The sequence below is a fragment of the Rhincodon typus genome, chromosome 1 (assembly GCF_021869965.1).
Source record: "Rhincodon typus isolate 14 chromosome 1, sRhiTyp1.1, whole genome shotgun sequence".
NCBI lineage: Eukaryota > Metazoa > Chordata > Chondrichthyes > Orectolobiformes > Rhincodontidae > Rhincodon > Rhincodon typus.
Window position 1 is genome coordinate 61,690,988 of NC_063332.1, and position 26,101 is coordinate 61,717,088.

General features: G+C 38.7%; 1 protein-coding gene across 2 annotated transcripts in view; it reads right to left on the reverse strand.

Moving 5' to 3' along the window:
- The window catches only part of mier3a (mesoderm induction early response 1, family member 3 a), a 51,350-nt gene extending 26,167 nt beyond the window's left edge, over window positions 1-25,183 (reverse strand). The window contains exons 1-6 of one of the 2 annotated variants that reach the window (XM_048596245.1): window positions 24,919-25,183; window positions 20,166-20,294; window positions 19,926-20,046; window positions 8,002-8,084; window positions 5,674-5,746; window positions 870-1,021 (exon numbers count right to left, since the gene is read on the reverse strand). In XM_048596245.1, coding sequence (XP_048452202.1) covers window positions 870-1,021; window positions 5,674-5,746; window positions 8,002-8,084; window positions 19,926-20,046; window positions 20,166-20,294; window positions 24,919-25,017 — 657 coding nt within the window. In that variant the 5' untranslated portion in view covers window positions 25,018-25,183. Of the gene's footprint in view, window positions 1-869; window positions 1,022-5,673; window positions 5,747-8,001; window positions 8,085-15,016; window positions 15,249-19,925; window positions 20,047-20,165; window positions 20,295-24,918 lie in introns of those variants that run through there. The other variant, XM_048596248.1, reaches the window with a different exon arrangement.
- Between the last annotated feature and the right edge of the window lie 918 nt (window positions 25,184-26,101).

Consider the following 26,101-nt stretch of genomic DNA (forward strand, 5'->3'; position numbering starts at 1 on the left):
CCTGCTGTGTTCATCCAGCTCTACACCTTGTTATCTCAGATTCTCCAGCATCTGCAGTTCCTACTACCTCCCCAGAATATTACCTGGGTCTCTGGATTGCTAGATTTGCCACAATACCACAGTGCCATCACCTGTCCTTAAAGCAATGAAGAGACACTGATTTTTCTGTTCCTGTATCCTAATTAAAAATGTATCATTTCTTTTGTGTTTACCTATCAAAATGGAACAGTTGATACACTTCCCAACATTTAATTTACAATTGCACATTTGATGTTTTATCCTTTCATCTCACTGAAATGAGCCTTCCCCCAGCTGAGCATTTTTGTGTTTAATCGTTAATTGCCCTTTAACCAAAGGTGAAAGATTCAGCTGCGGCTTCTTCCTCTTTGGGCTGGAAACAATCAAGAATTATCTTGTGTACATTTCATTAATTTCTCCTACTGTGTCATTCACACATTTTCTGAACTTATATTATAAAGATTATTAATGCATCTCATTTAAACACTTTGTAAATTTTGTATCTTTCTGATGCACCTCTACCTTTTTCCATTATTTGATGGACTACACTATATATGCCTCAAGTGTAATAGATCCATTTCTGTTTTTTTTTAATTCTACTATATTTTCTTCTTTACCATTGAGTACGTATTTCCTTCTTAGTGTTATAAGAATATCTTTGATCACTACTTTTGACAACCATCCAATAGCTCCCATCCCTTTCTTTTTTCTATCTTTTCTTGTAGCCAGAAACAAAGTTTCCAAACCTCTGCATTGATTATAAAACCCATTATGGAAAATAAAATAACAACACAGTCCCTAGTGAAATTTATTCAGTCATATATCAGATCTGTATTCAAGTAAACATTCACCTGTTCATTGTCCCTTACATGTGTCCCTTCAGGTATACCACCAATGCCTTTCTCATCTGCAGATCTTTTAGCTGCTTCATGCAAGAACTCCTTTACCGTACTTTCAGGGAGCAAATAGGGAGTCCAAAGTAATTGGTCCTCATTTTCGTAGACTAGAAATAAAGTAACGGAATAAACTTACTAATTAGCTTTAGTGCAACAAATATTTTCAACCCATGTAATTAAAAAATACAAAATACATTGAGCAGACGCGTTAACCAGTTAGTAAGAGTTCTAAACAGCTTTTACTTAATGCACGCAAGTATTTCTCCAGTATCTAGCTTCTATAAATTTACCTTAGCGTATTTTATCTGGTTTATTTTAGATTTTTGATTTTTGTGTGTCTTTCTCCTGACTGAACACACTTGCTCACCTTTCTGGGCAGAGATCACGTGAACATCTGTAGAAACTCTGTGATGGGTCCACCAGTTTTAATCATTTATATAAATGATTTGGATGTGTACATAGGAGGTATGGTTAGTAAGTTGGCAGATGACACCAAAATACGTCGTGTAATGGACAGTGAAGAAGGTTATCTCAGAGGACAACTGAACCTTGATCAGGTGGGCCAATAGGCCGAGGAGTGGTAGATTGAATCTCATTTAGACAAATCTGATGTATTGCATTTTGGAAAGGCAAAAGGACTTTTACCGTTAACGGTAGGCCCCTGGAGAGTGTTGCTGAACAAAGAGACCTGGGGATGCAAGTGTGTAGCTCCTTGAAAGTGGAGTTGCAGGTTGATGGTGATGAAAGCGATATTTGGTACACTTGCCTTCATCGGTCAGTGCATTGAGTATTGGAGCTGGAATGTCATGTTCCAGCTGCACATGACATTGGCGAGGCCACTTTTAAGAATATTGCATATAATTCTGGTCATCTTCTATAGAAAGTATGTTGTTAAACTGGAAAGGGTACGGAAAAGATTTACAAGGATGTTGCACTTGGACTGGAGGGTTTGAGTTATATGGAGAGGCTGAGTAGCATACCTGCCTGGGTACATGAATAGAAAGGGTTTAGAGGGATATAAGACGAGATCAGATTGGGATGTCTGGTCAGCATGGACAAGTTGGACCAAAGGGTCTGTTTCCATGCTGTGTAACTCGATAACTACAGAGCTTTCAGAGTTTCACAAGTCTTGAGAAATAAATTAAGGATTTTTCATGATACCTCTTGGGAGTGGTATTTAACTAGGAATTAAAAAGGATTCTTCCACATGAACTTAGAACATAGAACAGTACAGCACAGGACAGGCCCTTCAGCCCACGAGGTTGTGCCGAACTTTTACCCGAAACCTAAGGTCTATCTAACCTCCAGCGCTACCTTATACTATCATCCATATGCATACCTAATAGCCGCTTAAATGCCCCTAATGAGGCCGACTCCACTACCCTCTCCGGCAATGCATTCCACGCCCCTACCACTCTCTGAGTAAAGAAACTATCTCTGACGTCTCCCCGATATCTACCTCCTTTCACTTTAAAACTATGTCCCCTCGTAAAAACTACCTCCACCCGAGGAAAAAGTCTCTGGCTGTCTACTCTATCTATACCCCTGATCATTTTGTACACCTCCATCAAGTCACCTTTCATCTTTCGTCGTTCTAAAGAGAAAAGCCCTAGCGCTCTCAACCTTTCCTCGTAAGGCCTTCCCTCCATTCCAGGCAACATCTGGTAAATCTCCTCTGCACCTTTTCCAACGCTTCCACATCTTTCCTGTAATGAGGTGACCAGAACTGCACACAATACTCCAGATGTGGCCGAACCAGGCTTTTGTACAGCTGGAGCATAACTTCACGGCTCTTGAACTCAATCACTCTATTAATGAAAGCTAACACATCATACGCCTTCTTAACAACTCTATCCACCAGGGTGGCAGCTTTCAGGGAACTGTGAACATGAACCCCAAGATCCCTCTGCTCTTCCACAGTGCCAAAAGTCTTTCTGTTAACCCTATATTCTGCTTTCAAGTTTGTCCTTCCAAAATGAATCACCTCACACTTTTCAGGGTTAAACTCCATCTGCCACTTCTCAGCCCAGCTCTGCATTCTATCAATGTCCCTTTGGAACCTAGAACAGCCCTCCGCACTATCCACAACATGACGCACCTTCGTATCGTCCGCGAACTGGCTAATCCACCCTTCCACTCCTTCATCCAAATCATTTACAAAAATCACAAATAGAAGAGGACCCAGAGTGGTACACCACTCGTAACTGAGCACCATGTTGAATATTTTCCGTCCACTACCACCCTTTGTCTTCTAAGGGTCAGCCAATTCTGAATCCAATCTGCCACATTTCCCCCTATCCCATGCCTTCTTATCTTCTGCATGAGCCTACCATGGGGAACCTTATCAAACGCCTTACTTAAATCCATGTATACCACACTCACTGCTCCACCTTCATCCACGTGTTTGGTCACCTCTTCAAAGAATTCAATAAGGTTTGTGAGGCATGATCTACCCCTCACAAATCCATGCTGACTATCACGAATCAAACTGTGCCTTTCCAAGTGATCATAAATCCTGTCTCTCAGAGCCCTTTCCAATAATTTGCCCATCAATGACATAAGACTAACTGGTCTGTAATTTCCAGGGTTATCCCTGTTCCCTTTTTTGAACAAGGGAATGACGTTTGCCTCTTTCCAATCTTCCGGCACTATACCCGTGGACAATGAGGACGAAAAGATCATCGCCAAAGGCCCTGCAATCTCGTCCCTCGGGTCCCATCGAATCCTTGGATAAATCCCATCAGGCCCGGGGGGGCTTATCTATCTTCAACTTCCTCAGAATTCCTAGCACATCTTCTTTACTAACATCAACCTCCTCTAGCCTACCTGCCTGTTTCACAACGTCCTCTTCTACAACTAGGTCCCTCTCAGTTGTGAACACTGAAGAAAAGTAAAGTATTCATTAAGGACCTCTCCTATCTCTTTAGGCTCGGTGCACAAATTCCCTTTACAATCCTTGATCGGCCCTACCCTTTCTCTGGTAATTCTCTTGTTCTGCACATATGTGTAAAAAGCCTTGGAGTTTTCCTTGATCCGATCCGCCAAGGTTTTCTTATGCCCCCTTATAGCTCTCCTAAGCCCTTTCTTCAGCTCCTTCCTGGATAACTTGTATCCCTCTAGAGACTCTTCCGTTCCTCTTTTCCTAAACCTTACATAAGCCTCCTTCTTCCTCTTAACCAGTCGTTCGACCTCTCTCGAGAACCATGGCTCCCTCACTCAACCGCATCTTCTCTGCCTGCTAGGGATAAATATATCGAGCACATGCTGTATTGCATTCCTTAAACAATCTCCACGTTTCTGTGGTGCTCTTCCTTGACAGCATCTATTCCCAATTTATGTTACCCAGTTCTTGCCTAACTGAATTGTAATTACCCTTCCTCCAATTATAAACTTGACCCTGCCGTATGTACCTATCTTATCCATGACTATCGTGAAAGAAACAGAGTTATGATCGCTACCGCCAAAATGCTCTCCTACCAACAGGTCTAACATTTGGCCTGGTTCGTTGCCAAGCACCGAATCCAAAGTGGCCTCTCCTCATGTTAGTCTATCTACATACTGCGTCAGGAATACTTCCTGAACGCACTGGACAAAATCTGCTCCATCTAAACTATTACAACTAAAATGTCTCCAATCAATATTTGGGAAGTTGAAGTCACCCATGACTACAACCCTGTGACTTCTGCATAAATGGAAACGATTTGAGAATATTTCATTTTTTTTTGTCAGAAGTTCACATACCATCAAATTTTATTAAGAATATTGTTCACATTATGAAAATTTACTGCCAGAAACTGGTAGAATATCTTTGGTATATGACAACATGGATTATTACATCTTTCATATACCAAAATGGACAAAGGCATATCATAGGACAATCAGACAAAAGCTAACATCAGGCTAAATGAGACACTGGGTGAAGTGACCAAAAACTTGGCCATGCAATTTAAGAGGGAATCTTAAAGCAAAGAAAGGATGAGGCAGACAAGTTGAGAGAGAGAGAGAACTGCAGAACCTACATACTAGAAAAGCTGGAAAGCAAGAAGAGGTGTCACTGGACCTTAAACATTAACTCTGCTTTCTCTGCACAGATGCTCAGACCTACAGAGTTTTCTAAGCAATTTCTGTTTTTGTTTATGATTTCCAGCATCCACATTTCTTTGGTTTAATTTCTTTTTGCAGCTGGAAAGCATGCCTGCCAATAATAATGGGAAGGCAGTAGGGGATGGACAAGCGGCCAGAATAGACAGAACGCAGATTTCTGAGGAAGATTTTTGATGTGGAGAAGATTAAAAATATAATGAAAACAATGCCATGGATGGAACGCGAACTCAAGATGAGAATATTCAAATCGTGGCCAGGACTGAAGCTAGAGTAGTTCAATGAGCACATCAGTAATCGATGAGTGAGACCTGGCATCAGTCAGAACATCTTCACTGTTAATTATTTCCAGAATCAACATCCATTCATTGGATACTCAATGTATATTCTGTAAACCATCTCAAGGAGCCAATACCTTGATGAGGCAAGAAGAATTAAATAGACATAATGTGCAACTTATGGACATTAATTTCAATACAAAAGGATTGTCCATAGCAGATACTAATCTAATACACTCAATTCATTCCATACCACTAATAAATATCCCTGAGATCTAGAAATAATGGTGATTAAAAGAAAAAAAAATGTATGCAGCACTCAAGTATTTACCTTTAGCACTGATTTCAAGACAGACTTAATTCACAAACACATGCCTTACCTCGATCACCATCTTCGTATCTGCACAAGCTGGATGGAATTTCAGCTTGATATGCCGAACCCACCATTATTTCCTAAATAAAAGCAACTGAATATTACCTGAAGGCAGCCAACTAAAGTTACTTTTCAGAAAATAATATTGTGAATAGACAGAATGTGGCTTAATACAATGTAAATTTAAAACAACCTTCCTTAGGTATTTGCTACAAAGATGTTAAATCATTTTAATTCAGATTATCTACTGCTCATGGTTCAACTTCTGAAAATTGCATCTATCTTACTTGTAACTGTGATTCCCTTTCAATTTATCCCCCCACCATCAGGTTACACTGCAACAGATTTTGGATCTGCAGTGGCTTCTTAAAACATAAATGGCAAAAGCCAACACTCTGCAGTACAAACATAAAAATCACACCACTTGAGAACTGTGTTCTACTGAAACTCGTTTTCTGTTCTATCCACAGGAAATAAAATCACTTTACATGTGACAAGAGTTGAAATCAGGGAGTGAATCTACATGATATGTGGAAACAGACAAATCATCTATAAGAATCACAGATGAAGTTCAAAGTCACAATACTAAAGTAAACTGTGTAAATAGCTGAATCTATTAAATAAGATGCACAGATTTCATTACTAAAATGAACATTAAATTTATTGCACTCAAGTAATAGTTTCATCATTTATCGAACCTATGATCTCGAGCAGCAAATCTCACAATTATTAAGGGAAGATCAGTAACAATTATAATTTTCTTTTGTATTATCCCACAAGTAACGTACAGGGTTGTCTCAAGGTATGTATTTTTTACTCTGCAGCAAATTCAAACTACACAATCAATTTCACTGGGAATCAAGTACTTCAAAGCACCCGGAGATAATGAAGGTGCTGCACCATTTAAATGATCGTTGTTTCCATTGCTAGCAAATTAGACTTTTCTAAAATCTGAATTTAGAACATGGTCACCAGTCAGAGTCAGAACTCAGCCGTAACAGAATAGAAGTGGTATTCAACAGTGGGATGCCATCATCCAGACTATTTAGGAAAGCAACACAGCCATCGCTCTATCTTCCTATCTCATGACTCCTGTTGGATGCACGGATGCCAGACGAAGCAACATCAGTTAGGTACTTTGAGGAAGAATCAGGAAGACATGCATCAAGAAACTCATAAATCAAATCTATTATAAATTGATAACAAAGGTCCAGCAAGTGCTGTGAATCCTGTCTGAATACAAGTTAGCACATTTAGGTGGGAAGTAGGGAGACGTGAAATAGAAATGTTCGTCACTACCTCTATGCAATCAGGATGCACATCACTGCTCTTGGCATTCAAAAATGGCATTTTTGTTATTACAAAATTTGTACGATTCAAAAGTTATGCAATGTTTGGGATTATATAAAGAATTACTCATATCCCATTAACTTGCGTGGGAGGCGAAGGCCTACTGGCATTATCGCTGGACTGTTAATCTAGATACCCAGACAACGTTCTGGGGACCTAAGTTCAAATCCCACCATGGCATATGGAGGAATTTGAATTCAATAAAATATCTGGAATTAAGAGTCTAATGATGGCCACAAATTCAATTGTCGTAAAATGCCACCTGGTTTGCTAATATCCTTTAGGGAAGGATAATTACCATTCTTACCTGCTCTGACCTACATGTGACTCCAAATCCACAGCAATGTGGTTGACTCTGAACTACCCTCTCTGCGCAATTAGGGACTGGCAATAAATACTGTCTAGCCAATGACACCCTCATCCCATGAATGAATAAAGAAAAAAAAAATTACACTGAATTGTTTTGCCTAAAAAAAATTTTAAGTCAGTTTTTGGATTCGAAAGCTTTGGACTTTCTTTGATAGCAAATCATCAGAAAAACGTGATATTGTATATCAACAGAACAGACTACTGCTTTTCATTTGCTGCCTTACTTTTTTAAAAACTATTAAGACGACCACCATTGTGAGGATAAATAACAAGCTTGTACTGATTATGTGTACAGAGATCCCAAATTCTTTTAAATAATTTAAATAAAATCCATTGCATCGCCTTTACAAATCACAACATGATTTAGGAACTAACCTTCAGAAACATTCACACAGGGAGTTCAATTTAGTTTCTGATTCATCCCATGTATTCATGTAAATAACACAAATTTCATTTCAACTCTAAAGCTAAAGAATCGATCAAGCTGAATAAACTTTTTCTTACTATATCGGACAAAGTTATTACTCCTTCTGATGTACAACCAAAGAGGTCTTGCTGATTTTAACTTTTAGTACACTATTAGAGGTCAGATTGAATAATGCTGAATTTACAGTACCTTTTTTAAGTCTTCAGGTGGTACACAATCATCTTGTCCTTCTTCATCTTCAGATTCTTTATCACCATCAAAGGTGGTGCTTGCTTGATATGAGAAAGTTAAAGATAGTTGTCAGAAAATGGCTAATAAAAATGAATATTTTCATTATGCTCAAGATGGAAGGAAATTCTTTTCTTGAGGAAGATTCAAATCAACCACAAGAGCTAAAGACAATACCTAGAATGCATGCGAATAATGGATTTTTTTTGTTGATCCATGGTGAGATCATTGCTGGAAAGGCCACCATATATTGCCCACAACAAACTGCCCAAGTGGTAAACAGCCGTCTTGAACTGTTGCAATCGGAGAGATTTAGGTACAAACGCACTAATGTTCCAGGTGTCTGAGCTAGTGACAGTGCAGACACAGCAAACCAATATCTAGTGTTTTAGGTTAAAGGACAAATAACATTGATGCCACACAAATGCAAGCCAAGAATCACATCCAACAAGAGAGAATCTAACCAACTCATTTTTGACATTTAAAAGGCACTGCCATGGCTGAATCCCCCATTATCAACATCCAGGGATTACCACTGAACAGTAAATGAATTGGACTAGCTACATAATTAAATAATGCAGCTACAGGGGCAGGTCAAAGGGTAGGAATACCGTTGTAACTCAACTGGACTTCCCAAAAGTCAGATCACCACCTATTAAGTACAATTCAGCAGGGTGACGGGGTACATCTCTCTTGCCTGCAGGAATGCAGCTCCAACAATATTCAAGCTTGACACCACTTGGTACAAAGGAGTCCACCTAATTGGCAGCATTTTCATCAACATTCACTCCTTCCATCATCAATACACAGTGGCAACAGTGTGGGTCAGCCACAAGATACTTAACAGAAATTCATGAAAGCTCCTGTCTGCAGCTTCCAAATCTGGGACCAGTATCATCTAGAAGGATAAGGCCACCACCTGCAAGCTTCCCACTAAGCCAATGACCAGCCTGGCTTTGAATTATATCACCATTCTTTCAAAGACACAGGGTCAAAATCCTGGACTCACCTGATCACTCATTCCTCAGTCATCATAGCATTCTCAGCCTCTGACCTGCTCTGGTAGCTGTTGTAGGAACATGGTAAGGCCAGTTGTTTCTGATCAATGGGAGTTTGTGTTGATAAGGCCATTGAATGTCAATAAGAAATGGTTCTAATTTCTTTTGTTGGAGATGGACATTGCCTGGCACTTATGCGGTATGAATTTTACTTGTATTTACTAGCCCAAAACTAAACAATGTTCAGGTTTTCCTGTATATGGGCACTAACCGCTTCACTATCTGACAAGCTGTAATGCTGCCAGATAACATCGAGTCACCAGCAAACATCTCCAATTCTGAACTTATATTGGAATCTTAACTGTAACCCCTCCCCATAAGTAGAGATATTTTCCTAGTTCTAATCAACTTGAATTCCACTAAAATTTCTTGATACTACACTGGATTAAGTGTTGCCTTGATGCCAAAGATAGTCACTCCAACCTAACCTCTGAAGGCTTTTGTCTATATTTGGATCAAGGCTGCCATGAGGCCAGGAACTGTGCACTGACGAGCAGATTATTGTTGAATAAGTGCCATTTGATAGCACTTTCAATGTCATCTTCCTCATTTGGCCGACGATTGAAAGCAGACTGATGAAATGTAATTGGCTGGATGAGATTGATCCTGCTTTCTAATGGACAACACACAGAGGCAACTGTCCATGTTATCAGATAGACACCGATAACACGTCTACTGCAACAGTTTGGCTAGGGCCATGGCTTGCTCTGAAACACAAGCCTTCAGCACAAAGTGATACGATTAGGGGCCACAGCCTTTACTGTATCCAGTACCTTCAGCTAAATCTTAATACCTCTGAGCAAATCAAATTAGCCAAAGACTAACATCTGTGGGGTGGGACATTGGAAAGAAGCCAAGATGGTGCAGCTACTTGACACTTGTGGTTAGAAACCTCCTGCATTAATGCAATGCTCTTCATTGCTCATACTTCTATTTCCTCAAATCCTTAACCAAAGTATTCACCATCAAAGCTAGCAGCTTTGATCCAATTTATCTTTTCCCTTGTCAAACTGCCATGGGGCTATAGAAAGCAGTTACCACCAGGCACAGTCTCAGGTAAAGCAGAGATTAGGTGATCCACTAAACCCAATGCAAATCAGTTTTTAATTATTTTTATATTTCCACTATAAATTCCACAAATATTTACAAGATAAATTCTATATAATTGACACTTCAATTATACTTTTGCAACAGTAGCAGCAGCAACACAACTGATCATAGGATGCAATTACAGCTTGACCATTCTGGACAACTATAAAAGTTGTTTATGTTTATAATGTTAATGGCTCAATAGGGAGATGATGGCCTAGCAGTGTTATCACTGAACCATTAATTCAAAGACCCAGTTAATGTTCTGGGGACCTGGGTTCCAATTCTACTTCAGATGAAATTTGAATTCAATAAAACTCTGCAATTAAGAGTCTAATGATCACGAATCCATTGTCGATTGTCAAAATAAACCCCATCTGGTTCACTAACGCCCTTTGGGAGAGAAAATTGCCACCTTTATCTAGTCTGGCCTGCATGTGACTCCAGACTCTCAGCAATGTGGTTGACACCTAACAGCCTTTTGGGCAATTAGGGATGGGCAGGAAAGGCTGGCCTAGCCAGCAACATCATCATCCCAATGAATAATAAAGGTTCAAGTTAACAGGAACTGTTTGAGAAATATTTACCTTGTTCAATTATGAGATTTTGAATAATTTATGACAATGAAGATGTATTTTGCCTAATTTTGAAGGACACAAAACAGTTACACATCTGGAAGAAAACCTTGGGCGCGTTTATAGGCTTTGCACTTCTAACTCAAAAGGAAACATCCTACACGAGTAACTTTAAGTAACACATGACCATGCCTTAATTTGTCAAAGATTTTGAAAAGCCTTAATAGACACTTTAAAAATACAGGATCAAATTTCTTCTTAATAACCAATCTTACCTGTAGGAATTAAATGTAAACCATGTACAATTCGCCCTCACAGTAAATGGATTAGATGCCAAATATCTTGGAAGCCATTCAGTGACATCATTCTCATTTTCTGAATACTGTTAACCATCTTATTTGTCAGGCTATTAGAGTAGTCCCAGTTTTGTGTGCCAATTTTACACATACATTTTATTGCAACCACTCTGAATCATTACCGTAAAATCATACTTATGGGTATGTCTTTCACCCTACTTCTATCACCGAAAAGGACATCATTGCAGAAAGGAGAAAAGTGCAGTTTTCAGACATTCCTGCTTTTGATCCAAGTAGGGCTAGAACCGTAGTCAGAAGCAATAAGTGCCCCTCGATGCACAAAAGCATCTCAATGCTGCATGGCACCTTCTCAAATGTATAGTTAAAATTAATTTGTAATTCGGGAATACAGTGCTCTACAACCATTTGAACAGTACCAATCTCTCTCCATACCAGGTAAAGTACAATTTCCACCAAAAGTGACAAAAGGAGCAGCTGTGCAGGATCACAATGATTGTGAAGAAAAATCAGAAAACTCAACAAGCCTACTTTTCCTTCACCGGAGTTATTTTGTTCCTGTTAACAAGGCCATTTTTGCACAAATTTGAGATTTACTCGAATGAAGTCTCTAAATTACTAAAATTACTTCTTTTAAACCAAATAAAAGCTTCCCTTTCTGGCAACAGGGACAAAATCAGAGAATTTTACCAGTTGACCTTTGGTAAGCCAAGTTTTCCTCATTGATATCCGATTATAGCCAAGGGGTATGTTCATACAACTTAAAAACCTCAATCCAGCAATAAAATCACACTTAATAATTCGAACACTTGGGATAGATCTCATCTACTGCTGAATGATTAAACAGTTTCCAGATTCAACAAGAAACAAAGGAATACAAAGACAGCACCAAACTTGCTATAACGGCTGGATCACTTTTTTTCTCGCATTCGTCTGAATGCAACCAACTACAAGAGGAGCAATATCTCAATGTTAAACATTAACTACTACCGGGAGCAAACTGCTTAGCTTTCTTGCTTTTCAGCGTCCAGCTTGCATCACTGGTGTCTGCTGTGTCAGACTTCTAAACAAGAAGACATGCTTACCTGAACAAAAGCCAAAGCCAAAATACTTCCAAGTCAAAACACTGCACGCAAACAATTATGAAGACTCTTTCATGCAGCACCTCAACAGATAGCCAGGTGAGAAGAGATAGCTGAACTCTGACAGTGTTATATAACAGACAATACTAGATAATTTCATATGATATAAACTGTCTAGTTTCATGAAGTACTTGAATTCAAGAAAAATTGCTCTTCTGCCATTCCTGCAGTGAAATCCAGGTTGTTCTTTCACTTCACATGATCGTGGACTAATAGATTAAGAACTGACTACTTGACATTTAAAAGTCCGCTTGACTTAAAAAAAAAGTCGTTTATCAAGGTTAAGCCTTCATATTAAATTATTTGGGGTTCATTAACTTTTTCAAATTTGTGTGTTCACAGGGTATTGGCATCACTAACTAGACCACCATTTGATGTCTACCACTAAACAGCACCCCCGGAAGCGGTGATGAGGCACACTGCTGAACTGCGAAGAGTGTCTATCAAAATTAAGACCATCAGAAGTTTTCCACTCAAAAATAGCGATCTTCTTAATTAAATGAATTTAACATCTCTGTACTAATTAACTTTTCCTTTGTAAATGAATGTCAACACAAATAGTCTTTAGAAAATATTGGGAAATGGATCCTAATTAAACTTTATAAAAGATGGGTTTGTAAAATACACAACAGATCAAGCTGAGCAAATATTTAAGATATTCCAGAACAGAAACTACCTCACGACCACAAATCACTGTAACCAAGTGACCAGTTTCCACGAGAGGGGTGGCTAATAAGCAATGTATTGCATTATATTAACTGTTAAAGAAAATCTGGTTGGTCCAGATGTGATTCTGAAGATGATAACCCTGCAGTGAATAAGTAAAATCAGCATAGATATAGATCAAATTACCAAGTGCTACAGTTGCTTAACGTCCAAGCTAATTTCCTCCTTGAGCAGAGTATTGGAAGTAGATTCTTGCTTAAAGCTGCAAGAAATTGCAATTTCAGAAAGACCGCAGGCGCTCACACCCTATTATACTTCAGTATGCTAACCGGACATGAACGCAACCATTATCAGGTTGATGGTTTTGATGGGGGTGGGGAGGGGTGGTTGAAACATGAATCAGAAGTGCACGCACTTTTTGATTCTTCACCTCAAGACTCAAGGTGACACCTGGCTATACCTCCAATAGAACACAAGTAATTGGTCTCCAGATGACCAACAGAGAAGATCTTAAATGGAGGACTGAAAGAATTTTGCATCCAGCTAATTCACAAGTAAGCCAATCAATCATCACACCAAGAATACATAAAACTTTGCTGAGATCCTGGCCACTTATAAAAACATAATTCATAAGAATTATTTAGCAAACAACTAAAAAAAATGTGGAGTGCTGCCAGAGGGGCTTCTTGTAAGTTTGTGCTTAAAAGTGCTTGTTGATTGGAGTTGAACTTTCTGCTCTGCATATCACATGATCTATACCACCTGATAGTCCTCAAACACATTAATTTCCAGAAAGCTGTTGCAATTGCCTTTGAAGAGCAAAATAAATTTTACGGCTCTTCACCCAAAAAGACACATGCACAAACATAGGAATCGAAGGGATTAAATTTCCTTTATAACCCAGTGATCAACATGCATGTGTAAATTTTCTTTGGTTACAATTTTATAGCAATCATTACAAGTTATTTTACACCAGTTAATGATTGCTTTCTAGCAGCACAGAAATGTCAGATATGGCATGACACAAAATAAAAATTAATTCAGATTTCTCTGTAGCCTGTTAGAAACCCCACAATTTAGTATGAAAATGTGTATAATCGGGGGTCCTGCTGCAACTTGAGGGGGAACCCTGCTAAGTTAATAATCAAAAATCAAAGTGTTGCAACACAAAACAAAAAGTATAATTTGAGGTGAGAGTTGATGCTGAGAGAAAAATATTTCAGAAGTTATTCTTCTCATGTGAAAACTCACAAGCTTCCTCCACATAAACTGGCATACACAAGAAAAATATCAGCCAACCATCAAAACAACCAATGAAGAACTGGACTAATGTCCAGACAAAGCTTAACATGCAAGATTGGATGCAAAAACCTTTTTTCAACATAAGCAAACCAGATTTCCTTCGCACCATCAGAGGCTTAATAGGGACAACAGCACAAAAATGGCAATATTCTCACCCACTCTGGTGGACAACCAAGATTCTGGAGTGTGGGAAGAAGAACAAACTGAAGGCATCACATGAGGATTTCTTGTCTCCTTTGATCCCAAGTAGGGTAAACTGGTTAAGGTGATGGAGAAAGACTAGAAAGAGTATTTAAACAGCACCCCATCATGGGTGAAGTTTCACTTCCAAGTACCATGTGGCTCATTCTCAAATAAAGGAGCATTTGACGAAAAGTCAGCATGAGCTAGCTCCGTCTTTGGCACTATGAGATCAAGTGCCACCTGTTAAGGTTATTTTTGAGGAACCACATAATTTAATCACACAGGCACGTTATTTTTCAAGAAAAAAATGTTCATCAGCAATGGAGCATTTGTCAACATCAACTTGTCTCACTATATAGAATTCAACCAGCAGAAGTGGGGCAGTTAAGTGTTGGTAGCTGACCAACTGCTTGCACATCCCAGACTGTCTTGTTGACTGAGACCTGCTCTCAACAAAAGGGGTCGGATGGGGTAGGTTTAACAATAAAAAGGTGACATCCTGGCACCAAGCATACTTGGCACCAGACTGACTGACTCCTCAGACAAGCCATCACTAAAGTAAGCTGAGCCACAGCAGGAGGGGTGACCTGAGAAGGACCATACTTTTTGGGACCTGTGGAGCAGGTTTCTGGTGGGGGCCAACTTACCTGGCTCCCAGACCTCACTCCTGCAGTGACTCTTTTCTTGGAGGATTGATGAAGACTCTCCCGTCTGGTGCGGGAGGAGACGTCCAATCATATAGCGCACAAGCCATGTTGTGCTTCAAACATAACTGCAAGAACCTGAAGTGGCCAGCTGCCACCACGAAGATGCCATTACATTTTGTGCAATGTTTTAAACCAGCAGACAACTTGCTTGAAGATCAATGATCTTTCCAAGCTGGAAAACAAGAGAACACAGAGCTCAACCATGTGAGAAAATAGTGGCTAGGTTTACGCTGCTGGGGGAAATGTTACGATACATCAGATGAAGGGTAAAGTCTTTCAATGACTGAGGAAAGGGAAATAAAGTGGAATTGTAGCCCAACTAAAAAGGCATTTTAAACAGTTATGCTCGTCACTGGAAAGAAAGATACTTCCACAGTATGAGTAAGAATGAATTACTTTTATAGCCTACTTAGAAATTGTTTGATCAAAGAAACTACCACCTAGGATATCAGATTTGAGTTTTAAAAATAATCTTAATGTATTGCTGAAAAATAGACACTTTGTCCAAACTGTCTTGCGCTCAAGACATTGTGCAAGAATAGAAATTCAAGGAGAAAACCATTATTGAAACTGCATGAGAAGATGGTATTGATGGGATAGCAAGTGCACGCTGATTGGTGGAGGTGTTGTCATGGAGATTGCACCAATAAATGGTGGTTCATAGTTTAAATACAGTCAGACTTTGTTAAATTTAAACCAGGCAGATTGACTGAATGATCAAAGCATTGCCCTGAAAAATAAACCAGTGAACAGTTGTCTTCCAGTTTGTTGAGTTGAAGCAGGCAAACAACATCAACAGATTTTTTATGTCTGCAAAAAATAGGGCCACAATAATTAATATATATGCTTTCGTTACACACAAGTTAGCAATACACTCTGAGCCCAAATGACAATCCTAAATTGGTTGTCACCGTAATTCCTTACACATTCAGGATTATCTGGGAAATCTTGTCCAATTGCAGAATAACATCTAAATCTTAGATACTGATGTACCCAACCAGCCCACACTTGCAAAACTGTGCCTACTTCAAATCAAACTTTGACTAATTTCTCAGAGCAATACACTGACCAGTTTTGATTCTCCACGGCAACTACTCTTAACAATTAAAATTTATGCGTCAAACAATCTTGAAAAGTGTCCATATTACAAAACAGAAGGTGCTGGAGGTCTTTCCACGCATTAAAGTAGATATATTACAAACAGCTTCAAGATCAGCTTCTTCTCCGCTGTTATTAGAATTTTGAATGGATCTCTTTAGTGTTCATCTCTCTCCGCTCCTTCTCGGCAGCTGTAATATTTCATCCTGCACTCTGTTCTGTTACCCAATGGACTGGTGTCTAAGTATGATCTGCCTGTAAAGCACGTAAGACAACACTTTTCACTATACCTTGGTACACGCAATAGCAGTAATTCAAAAAATCCCCAGGATCCGATCAGCGCATCCCACAACTTTGCAGGAAGCTAGGGAAGAGATTGCTGAGATATTTGTATCACCAACAGCCACGGACAAGGGGCCAGAAGACTGGAGGATGACTAATGTGGTGCCATTTTTTAAGAAAGGTGGTAAGAAAAAGCGAGGGAACTATTGACCAGCGAGCTTGACTTCAGTGGTGGCTGTTGGTGGGGATTCCGAGGGGCAGGATTTATATGCATTTGGAAAAACAAGGATTGATTAGGGATAGTCAACATGGTTTTGTGCGTAGGAAATCATATCTCAATCACTGGCGTGAATCGTTTTGGGGAGATGACAAGATTGATGAGGGCAGTGTGGTAGACATTGTCCATACGGACTTCAGCAAGGTGTCTGATAAAGTTCTGCATGGTAGACTGGTTAGCAAGGTCAGATCACAATTAATCCAGAGAGAGCTAGCCAACTATGTTCAAAATTGGCTTGAAGGTAGAGACAGAGGGTAGTGGTACAGAGTTCTTTTTCCAGACTTAAGGCCTGTAACCATACCCGTGCCACAAGCATCAGTGGTGGGTCCGTTGCTTTTCGTCATTTCTATAAATGATTTGGCTGTGAATATGCGAGGTATGGTTAGTAAGTCTGCACATGACACCAAACTAGGTGGTGGAGTGGACAGTGTAGAAGGTTACCTCAGAATACAAGAGGGCATCGATCAGATGGGCGTTCAATTTAGATAAAAGTGACGCGTTGCATTTTGAAAAGACAAACCAAAGCAGGACTTGCACAGATAATGCTAGGGCCATGAGGAGTGTTGCTGAACAAAGAGACCTGGGAGGCCAAGTGCATAGTTCCTTCAAAGTGGAATCACAAGTACACAGGGTGGCGAAGACAACATTTGGCATACTTGCCTTAATTGGTCAAAATATTCAGTATAGGAGTTGGAAAGTCATGCCCTGGTTGTACACAACATTGGTGAAGCAATTTTTAAGAGTACTGTGTAGAATTCTGGTAACCCTTCTATAGAAACAGAGTGTTGTTAAACTGGAAAGGGTACAAAAAAGATTTTCAAGGATGTTGCTGGGATTGGAGGGTTTTATGTATAGGGAAAGACTGACTATGCTGGGGCATTTTTCCCCTTGAGCATCGGAGGCTGAGGGGAGGTGATCTTATAGAGGTCTATAACATCATGAGGGGCAAGGTTAGGGTGAGTAGCCAAGGTGTTTTTTTTCCCCAGGGTAGAGGAATCCAAAATTAGAAGGCATAGATTTAAGGTGAGAGGGGAATGGCTTAAAAGGGACCTGAGGGGCAACTTCTTCACACAGAGGGTGGCACATATATCAAACGAACTGCCAGAGGTGATGGTGGACGAGGATACAATTACAACATTTAAAAGGCTTCTGGATGGGTAGATGAATAGGAAGGGCTTAGAGGGATAGGGGCCTTTGGCAAATGTGACTTGATCAGTTTACGATTTCTGGCCGGTGCGGACAAGTTGGATCAAAGAGTGCTGTATAACTATGACTATGGCTCAATCAGCACTCTTCTCTCATGCAGCATAAGTATTGGCTTAACCCTTGAACTTGTTTTCTTGCAGAATGTTCTCCTAAGTGCAAGACAACAATGTGTCTTTTCTCAGCAATATTCAAGTTCTGCATTATCAAATGATTATATAATACTGAATGTTGAGTTTTGATTTCCCCATTACTGAAATTGAAATTTATTGGAAATAAAATTCTCATTTATCTCAAGTCTGTACTTGATTTATTCTTCCCACAAGTTATCACAGACAAATTTAAACGCTGAGTAATCACAATCTAGTCAAATACTCAAATCAATCCAGAGAAGTCTCGATCCCCAATTTCAATGTTGTATCCCAGTCTGGAAGTTGTTTGCAAGTTCATGACAACTGGCAAAAAAAGTACTTCAGTTTATTGATCCAACAAAATCATTTCTGAATTGCATTTGGAGAAACTAATGATTTTCAACATAAGTCTACAAAGTGTTTCATCACTGTTGGCTCACAAAGAGAAATAAGTAACTCAATCATAGCCCATGATGTCAAGGGGCTATACACACACTGTTCTTGATATTTATGCTTGCACCAAAAATATAATGGAAGCTCCCACATATTTCAATCAATGCTGTAATCTTAAAAAACCAAAACTGAAAACTTTACAATACTACGTTGTGAACTGACAACTCCTAGGTTGCATCAACCTGAAGAGATTGTGCTTCCAATTCCATTTAGATATCATTACATTCTCCGTCAACAGACAGAATGTGGCACTGAAACTACGTCCGACATGTTTTTGAGAATGCAACTACACAATGCAAAGGCACATATTCATTTACTAACTGGCAACAAATTATAAGTTTTGAATTACTGTCAGGATAGCCGCTTCATGAAGTATCATGCTGGAGATATGTCTTAAATCAGAGATTGTGTGTGGCTGTTTAGAAAACTTACAAAACTTACTGCTAACATCAAAAACATAAATTATAAAAACATTCTTTTCCAACATAGAATCTCTGGAATAAATAAACCAGAGTATGTCATTCAACCCCAAGATGATCATGGCTAATATGTGACCCAACTCCATATACTTGGCTTTGGCCCATATCCCTTAATATTTTTGCGTAACAATAATTCAATTATATCAGTTTTAAAACAAACAACTGCCACTTGCGGAAAATTAGTGAAATAACCGAAAAATACACTGGTAACATAGTCAAGATCAGAAACACATGAATTAATAATCTCAAAATCCCTTTACAGTCTCCAAAGACCCAAATCATCAACTTCTGCCCAAGTTCCTTAGCAAACAGCCCATACCAAGTAGAGGTGGGTACCTGCACAATTCAAAATAATGTATCCAAAAATGTATATGAATCTGATGTGGAAATAAAGTTACACTTGCAAGCATTGTACTGGTGTGGTACTCTAAGCCTCCTGAAAACCAAAAATATTTTTGCTAGAATTGAAGGTTTAGCCTCAGTAGTTTCATTATATGATCCTTGTGGAAAATGACAAAAAGATATCCACTGGCCAAGTTAAGCCAATGGCTAGCCGGCAGGTTGAGAGACCTGTCAGTTATTTTTCTACGTCAGTGCACAATGCCACTTAAGCCAGACATAATTTTGTACTCAAGTAAAATTCAAACCAAATTTCCTTAGTATATTTTTAAAATACCTATTAATTACAAGATAAACATTAAATATTAGGCTTGATGAAAGGGAAACAAAGGTTAGTTTCTTAGTTTGCCCACTTAGTGACAATTTTATTTTGCAACTTAGCATGTCAAATCCTTATCTATTCCTAGCAACACACCTCAAAACTTACTTAATGAGAATGTTTTTTTTAAAACCGCAACTTCTGAAAGTTCCACTCTAGCCCCAAGGTGTTTTTTAATCAAGGTTTCGTTTTTAATCCATAAACTTACATCTCAAGTGCCGGGGAAATAAATCTGTTGTTTCATGAGAAGTAACAGATGGGGTCAAGTCATCAGCAGAAGATTGTGTTTCTTCATCGTCACCTGAAAGTAGGTCCTTTGCTATTTCCTCCTATTTGGTTCAGATAAAAAGGAATTTCATTTACCAGTCAATCATATTGCACACCTTGATTAAAAATTTCATGAAATCTTCATGCATCAACACAAAAAGATGGGTGTTACTAAACTTGCCTTATCGAGAGTCATGTCAGGTAACTCATCAGCGAGCTCACTTGGCGAACTCCCTGGATTTTCATTTTCTATCACTGGAGGTTCACACCCATAAAGTGCCAGCAAATCATCAAGTGGCATGTTGCTCTCCTGTTGAGCACAGAGTTTCATTCTATAAAATCTTAACCTGATGGCATTTTCACTTAATCATTTTCAATAGATTTGATATACACTTAACTTGCTTAAGCAACAGCTTACAGACCTCCAACCTCTATTACTGAGAAAGACAAAAATAGCAACATCATGAGAAATCTATTAACTAAAAAAGCTTTCTCTCCAAGTCTCATACAATTCTGATTTGACCACAGTTTGCAATTCCTTATTCTTTGCCAGGTTAAAATTCCAGAAACTCATCTCCAAAAACATTACGAGGAAATTAAATACAGACTTAGCAATCTCCCAAATTCAAATAATAATAAAAAAAAGTCGATGTTCATAAGAATCCCAAGCCAACTAAGTAGAGCTTATTAGACAAATTTGATTGCTAGAGGGAGAAACTTGATCCACAAAGAATGAGAAAACCTGTATTTTTATACTACTCATGGGCAAAGGAACACGTTAGTATGTTACCATGGCAGACAAAAAGTAAACTTAAAGGAAGAGTGCAAGCCAAGATTGTCATTATCTGGAGGAAAAGGAGAGGATCAAGGCTCAGGAGTGATGGAAGGAGGAGGGAGAGCGAGTGTGAACACTAGCGGGAATTGTCCCACTAAGAAGTAATCATAGCCTGTAACAGGGGTAATGCAATTATCATAGGGCACTTTAAGTCTCGTAAACTGGGCAAACCAAATTTACAAGGATAAATTGCTGGAAAAGATCTTGAAATGCATTCAGCTTTTTTTTAAGAAACAACAAACATGAAACCAACTACAGAATGGGTCATTTTAGATCATGGATTGTGCAAGAGACGGTCAATTAATAGCCTCATAATAAAGGATCATCTGGGGAAGATTGATCATAACAGGAGAGTATTTCATAATATTGAAAGTGACGCAGTAAAGTCTGAAACTATGATCTTAAATTTTAAACAGTCAAACACAGAAGGGTGGATTGACAGATGTACATTGGAATATTTGCTAAAAATATGACTGTAGGTAAACAGTGACAAACATTAAAACAGGCAATTCATTCAACAAATATACATGTCCTTGAAGAATAAAACCTCCACGGGTAAAGAGGCACAGCCTTACTGCATGGGAATCAACAATATTATTGCATTACCATTAGTCAACAATATTGCTAACAGCAGTGACAAATTGAAGATTTAAAGGATTTTAAGCACTGGTAAAAGGTCTCATGAGTATTGGAACTTAAGTGAAGGTACCACGGAAATTAATGCAACTAATCCAAAAAAAAACAAACACCCAGACTTGACAGCTTACACTTAGGGCTTCAAGAGGAAGTGGATGCATTGGATGATTTTCCACAATGTCCACAGATTCTGGAACACTCCCAGTGGATATGACAGTAACTGAATAACATGCCAACAGTTGCTTCGTGGAGAGAACAAAAACAAACAAACAAACAAACAAACAATAGCGAATACGCTTGATACTTAGAGAAAATGCTAGCATTTACTATTAAGGATATGGAACAGAGCATTTGATAAATGTGAAAATATATGCCTTTAAGAGGAAGTTATTCTGTCCTGTTTCTTTTGATGATGGGTGTTGTAAATCTGGTGCCGAGGTTACTGCTCCATGGAAAGCAGAGTAAATAGCTTTGGGTTCTTTTAAAATTAGTCAAAAGAAGCATGAGTGGGTGGATCACACAGACCGAGGATTTGAGTTGTTGAAGTTGGGATTTTGGAGTGAAGCTGCTAGATGCAGCTCTTTCTCTGCTGCTGCAAAAGCTTAAGATGTCTCTGCTGCGAGATTCATGGTTAGTGTTCGTTCTCTTGGATTGGAAGAGATAGCAAGTGAGGAAGTCTGTTTTGCTGAATTTACCAAGGTTGTGTATATGGGACGCTATTATATCTGTCGATTAGTAGTTAAATAAAATATTATTTTGTTAATTATTTCAATAGAGTTTACGTTACGTCAATTCGTCTTTTTTGTTTGAATGTTAATTGTGGTCTAAGAATAAAAGTCTGTTTTGTTTGAAGCCTAGTAGTTTGACCAAGCGAACCATATCTGGAATGCAGTGTCTTACATTTGCCATTAAATCAGATAACTGTTAGAGTCTAGCCGGTTTGGTTTGGTCTGGTCTGGTCTGGTCTGTAACATGAATCACAATATGAATGGATAGCCAATAGAGTCATGAAGCAGGTTGTGTTCTGCAAATTTCAGAATTTTTGAAGATCTAACTAGCAGGATTGATGGAGGGAAAGGGGAGATAATCAATATTTGCAGGAAGTTGTAAAACAGGGTTCAGATTTATAAAATAGTCAGTCATGTTATTAACTGGATTGCTTCATGGTCAGTTAACAGTAGGTATAAACTAGGAATTATTTAAGATGGCTAGGTGTAAAATATTTGGAGCAGCTGCTTAAAATCTACATCCATGATTTAGAGATGGAATGAATGTGATATATCTAGGTTTGCTATTGATAATATAGGAGCTAGGTGGTTGAGAGCTAAGCTGTGAAGAAGCTGCAAAGAAGCTCCACGTTGATATAGAGTAGTTAAGTAATTAGGCAAGAAACTAGCAAATGAACATTAATGTGTACCAGTTCAAAATTCTCAACTCAATTGTAAGATTTAAAATTTTGCTCTTCCAAAGTGAAAGAAAAGCAAATGCTGGTATTCAGAGGAACTGTGTTGCCTTGTACACAAATCAGAAAGTTAACATACAGTTACAGTGAGCAATTCATCAAGAACACAGTACTTGAACGTTTATCAAGAAAGGATTGGACTGCAAGGGTAAGGAAGTCTTGGTGCAACTATGCAGGGCTCTGATGAGGTTACGGCTACAATGCTGTGCACAATTTCGGTCTTTACCGGAGGAAGGATGCAAGTGCCTGTGCAATGATGGTTCATTAGATCGATTCCTGGGATGACAGCTTGTCTCATTTAGAAATATTAAGCAGAATGGGCCAATATTCTCTGGAGGTGAGAAGGAAAGTGAGTTAATTGAACCGTACTCATTCTGACAAGGTGGATGATGTAACACTGTTTCCTTCAGCTGAAACATTGAAAACTAGGATACTTGGTTTCAAGAGGAAAAAAAGGGCTGTCATTTTTCAACAGATCTTTACACATTGACTTGAGCATTCATAGCCTCTGAACCTATTCATGACATTTTTTTTCCACAAGGGAATATATCAAAGGGTGGTTGTAGATAAGAGTTTCAGCAGTGAACAGATAAAAGCTAATTGATATCACAGTTGAAAAAAAGTCTTCAGTGATGGGGTGGCTGTGGAGTAGGAAGCTGAGCTTAGAACTGAAAAAGCACAAAGACCCCACACTAATAGACACTGTCTGAAGTAGGAGTTTTAAAAACCTTTAATTTCAAATATGTACAGCATTATTTACATGATGCCACACTAACGCAGCAACTCCAGCCGCAATTTCTCTCACTGAAGACCACAGCATTGCAGGTTCCTAAGATGCCAAGCTCAATGAGCTTATTTTTTTTTTCCTCCTCAATCAAAGAAGCATATGGTCCCTAACTTGACATAACTCCATGGTGGCACAACTGATAAATGAAAATCATAGGCAGACACAACTGTAAAGCTAAAACATACCAGTTCATCAAGTGTTGGCACATTCATTGACTCCAACAGTAAAGGAACTTCTGGCATATTTCTTGCTTCAATTGTCATGACTGCAACTTTTGCCTAGAAACCAGTCTGAAATTTGAGCTTGAAAGGACCATCATTCTTGAACAATAATCATTTTGTGCTGGGCACCAACAGAGTAAGTTTGCTTTTTCCCCCTTTATGTTCATAATTCTCAGTACTTTGCTTCACCAAAGGTACAGCCTAAAGATTCCGTCTGAACTGATCTGCCGAACATTATTTAGCTATCAACAGGTTTTACGTACATTTCACCAAGGGTAACTGGATCTCTAATTTCACCTCTCCTCAAGGAGCACTTATTCTCAAACTCGCACAGTAAAGTCTCACATACTCTTGAAAGATATCTCAATGCTAAACCTTAGTATAAAAGCAATTCTGTATCAAATACTCTCTGATCTTTTAGCAACAAACTGACTGAGAAAGTTGAACGAGGAGGAGCTAGCTCATGTCTCTGAATCATGCTCCTAGCATTTTCTCTTTTACGCGAAGGATATCAAATTTATGAGCCTTGCATGAAGGCAACAATGTGAAGAATACGACAAATTTTTTTTTAATAACCTCATTTGATGCTACCCAGAAGCATCAGCAGCTGTTTTGTGCATACTATGGGCTCCCTAATCACAGAGAACATTCCCACAACCTTACAAATTTTTATTTTAAATTTGAAAGACTACTGATCAACTTTATAATATTAAACAGCACTGTTTCAACAGCAGCAGAAATTGCTGGAGAAACCTAGCAGGTCTATCAGCATCTGTGGAGGGAGATGCAGAGTTAACTGGAACTATTCTGGAGAAGGGGCAATGGGCTCAAAACATTAACTCGGTTTCCCTCACTAAAGATTTTGCCAGACCTGAGTTGCTCCAGCAGTTTCTGTTGTTCCAGATTTCCAACATCTGCAGTTTGTCTTATGTTACTGTTTCGACAGTTTGACTTTAACTTTAATTACTATTAAGAAAAAAAAACTTTAGATACCCTCTCCAAATCTTCAATTTCAGATGTGAAATTCTTCTCTCCCTCTAACATTTCCTCTTCTTCAAGTGTTCGCTCATCATCATACTCATGCACTAGCATTTCTGCTGTAGGGTCGAAATCATGATCCTCAGAAGACAATGAGCCAACTATAAAAGTAAAAACAAATCAAATGAGCATCCTAAATCTTTGATATATGTTCAGCTTTGTGTTCTAGGTAATTGAATCATATCAAAAAATAGATATCATGTTAACATGTTGGCAACCAATTTGAATTGCATTTAGATGGCACTTAACGTCAGTCACTTAATTTGAAAGCAAAGGGTATTTTTTTGGCATTAAAAATGGTGCATGAAAAATGTGCCACACAAATTTCTATACAAATAAATTTATTTTATAAATTGGTACAGTGCAAAAGGTAGAAGGAAGTGGATAAGAGACCAAGATAGGAGAAACTGATGTTTAGGTATGCAAAAGAAATTATATTCAAATGAATGACTAAACCAAAATTAACACAATTAGGAGTAAATAAGAGATTTAACACTATAAACAAGCACGAGAAAGAAAGGAAAGGACTAAGGAATGAAAAATTGCAAAAGAACGATCACGAGCAATTGAGTTTAAGTCAAGGATTTCCATCACACAGTGCATGCATGATGGGCCAAATGGCCCCCTTATGTACCAAATCATACCATGATTCTAACATCATTCAACTTAAGTAAGAATGCAAAATTCATACGGTCTTCAGTCAGGCAATGGGAGTCCAGCACCAGGCTGCAGAAGATCAATACCTTGCCCCCTTTTTGCCAGCCCAATGCATTGCTCATGAACCAAATCTGTTGAAATTGTCACTCAATCCCAACAGTGATTCATGGATGAGTCTAATAATAGCCTTGAATACTACCAATATCACAACACAGAGGTCATTCAAAATGGAATGCACCAAAAGGTTTAAGAGTATATGCACACTTTAAAGCTTGACATGGAACCTTAGCTTGCCATCAGTCAACACAGGTGTGAGAAATCTAAGGTCATTCTTGAAATTATTTTCCTGACAATTTTAGGTGATAACTTAAGCAATTTTCCTACAGATGCCTTCCTAGTGCTCACGAAAAAGTTTCAATTCCAGAAGTTGAAATGCACTTCCATGATCATGCATGGTAACCAAGAGGTGCAGATTCATAGT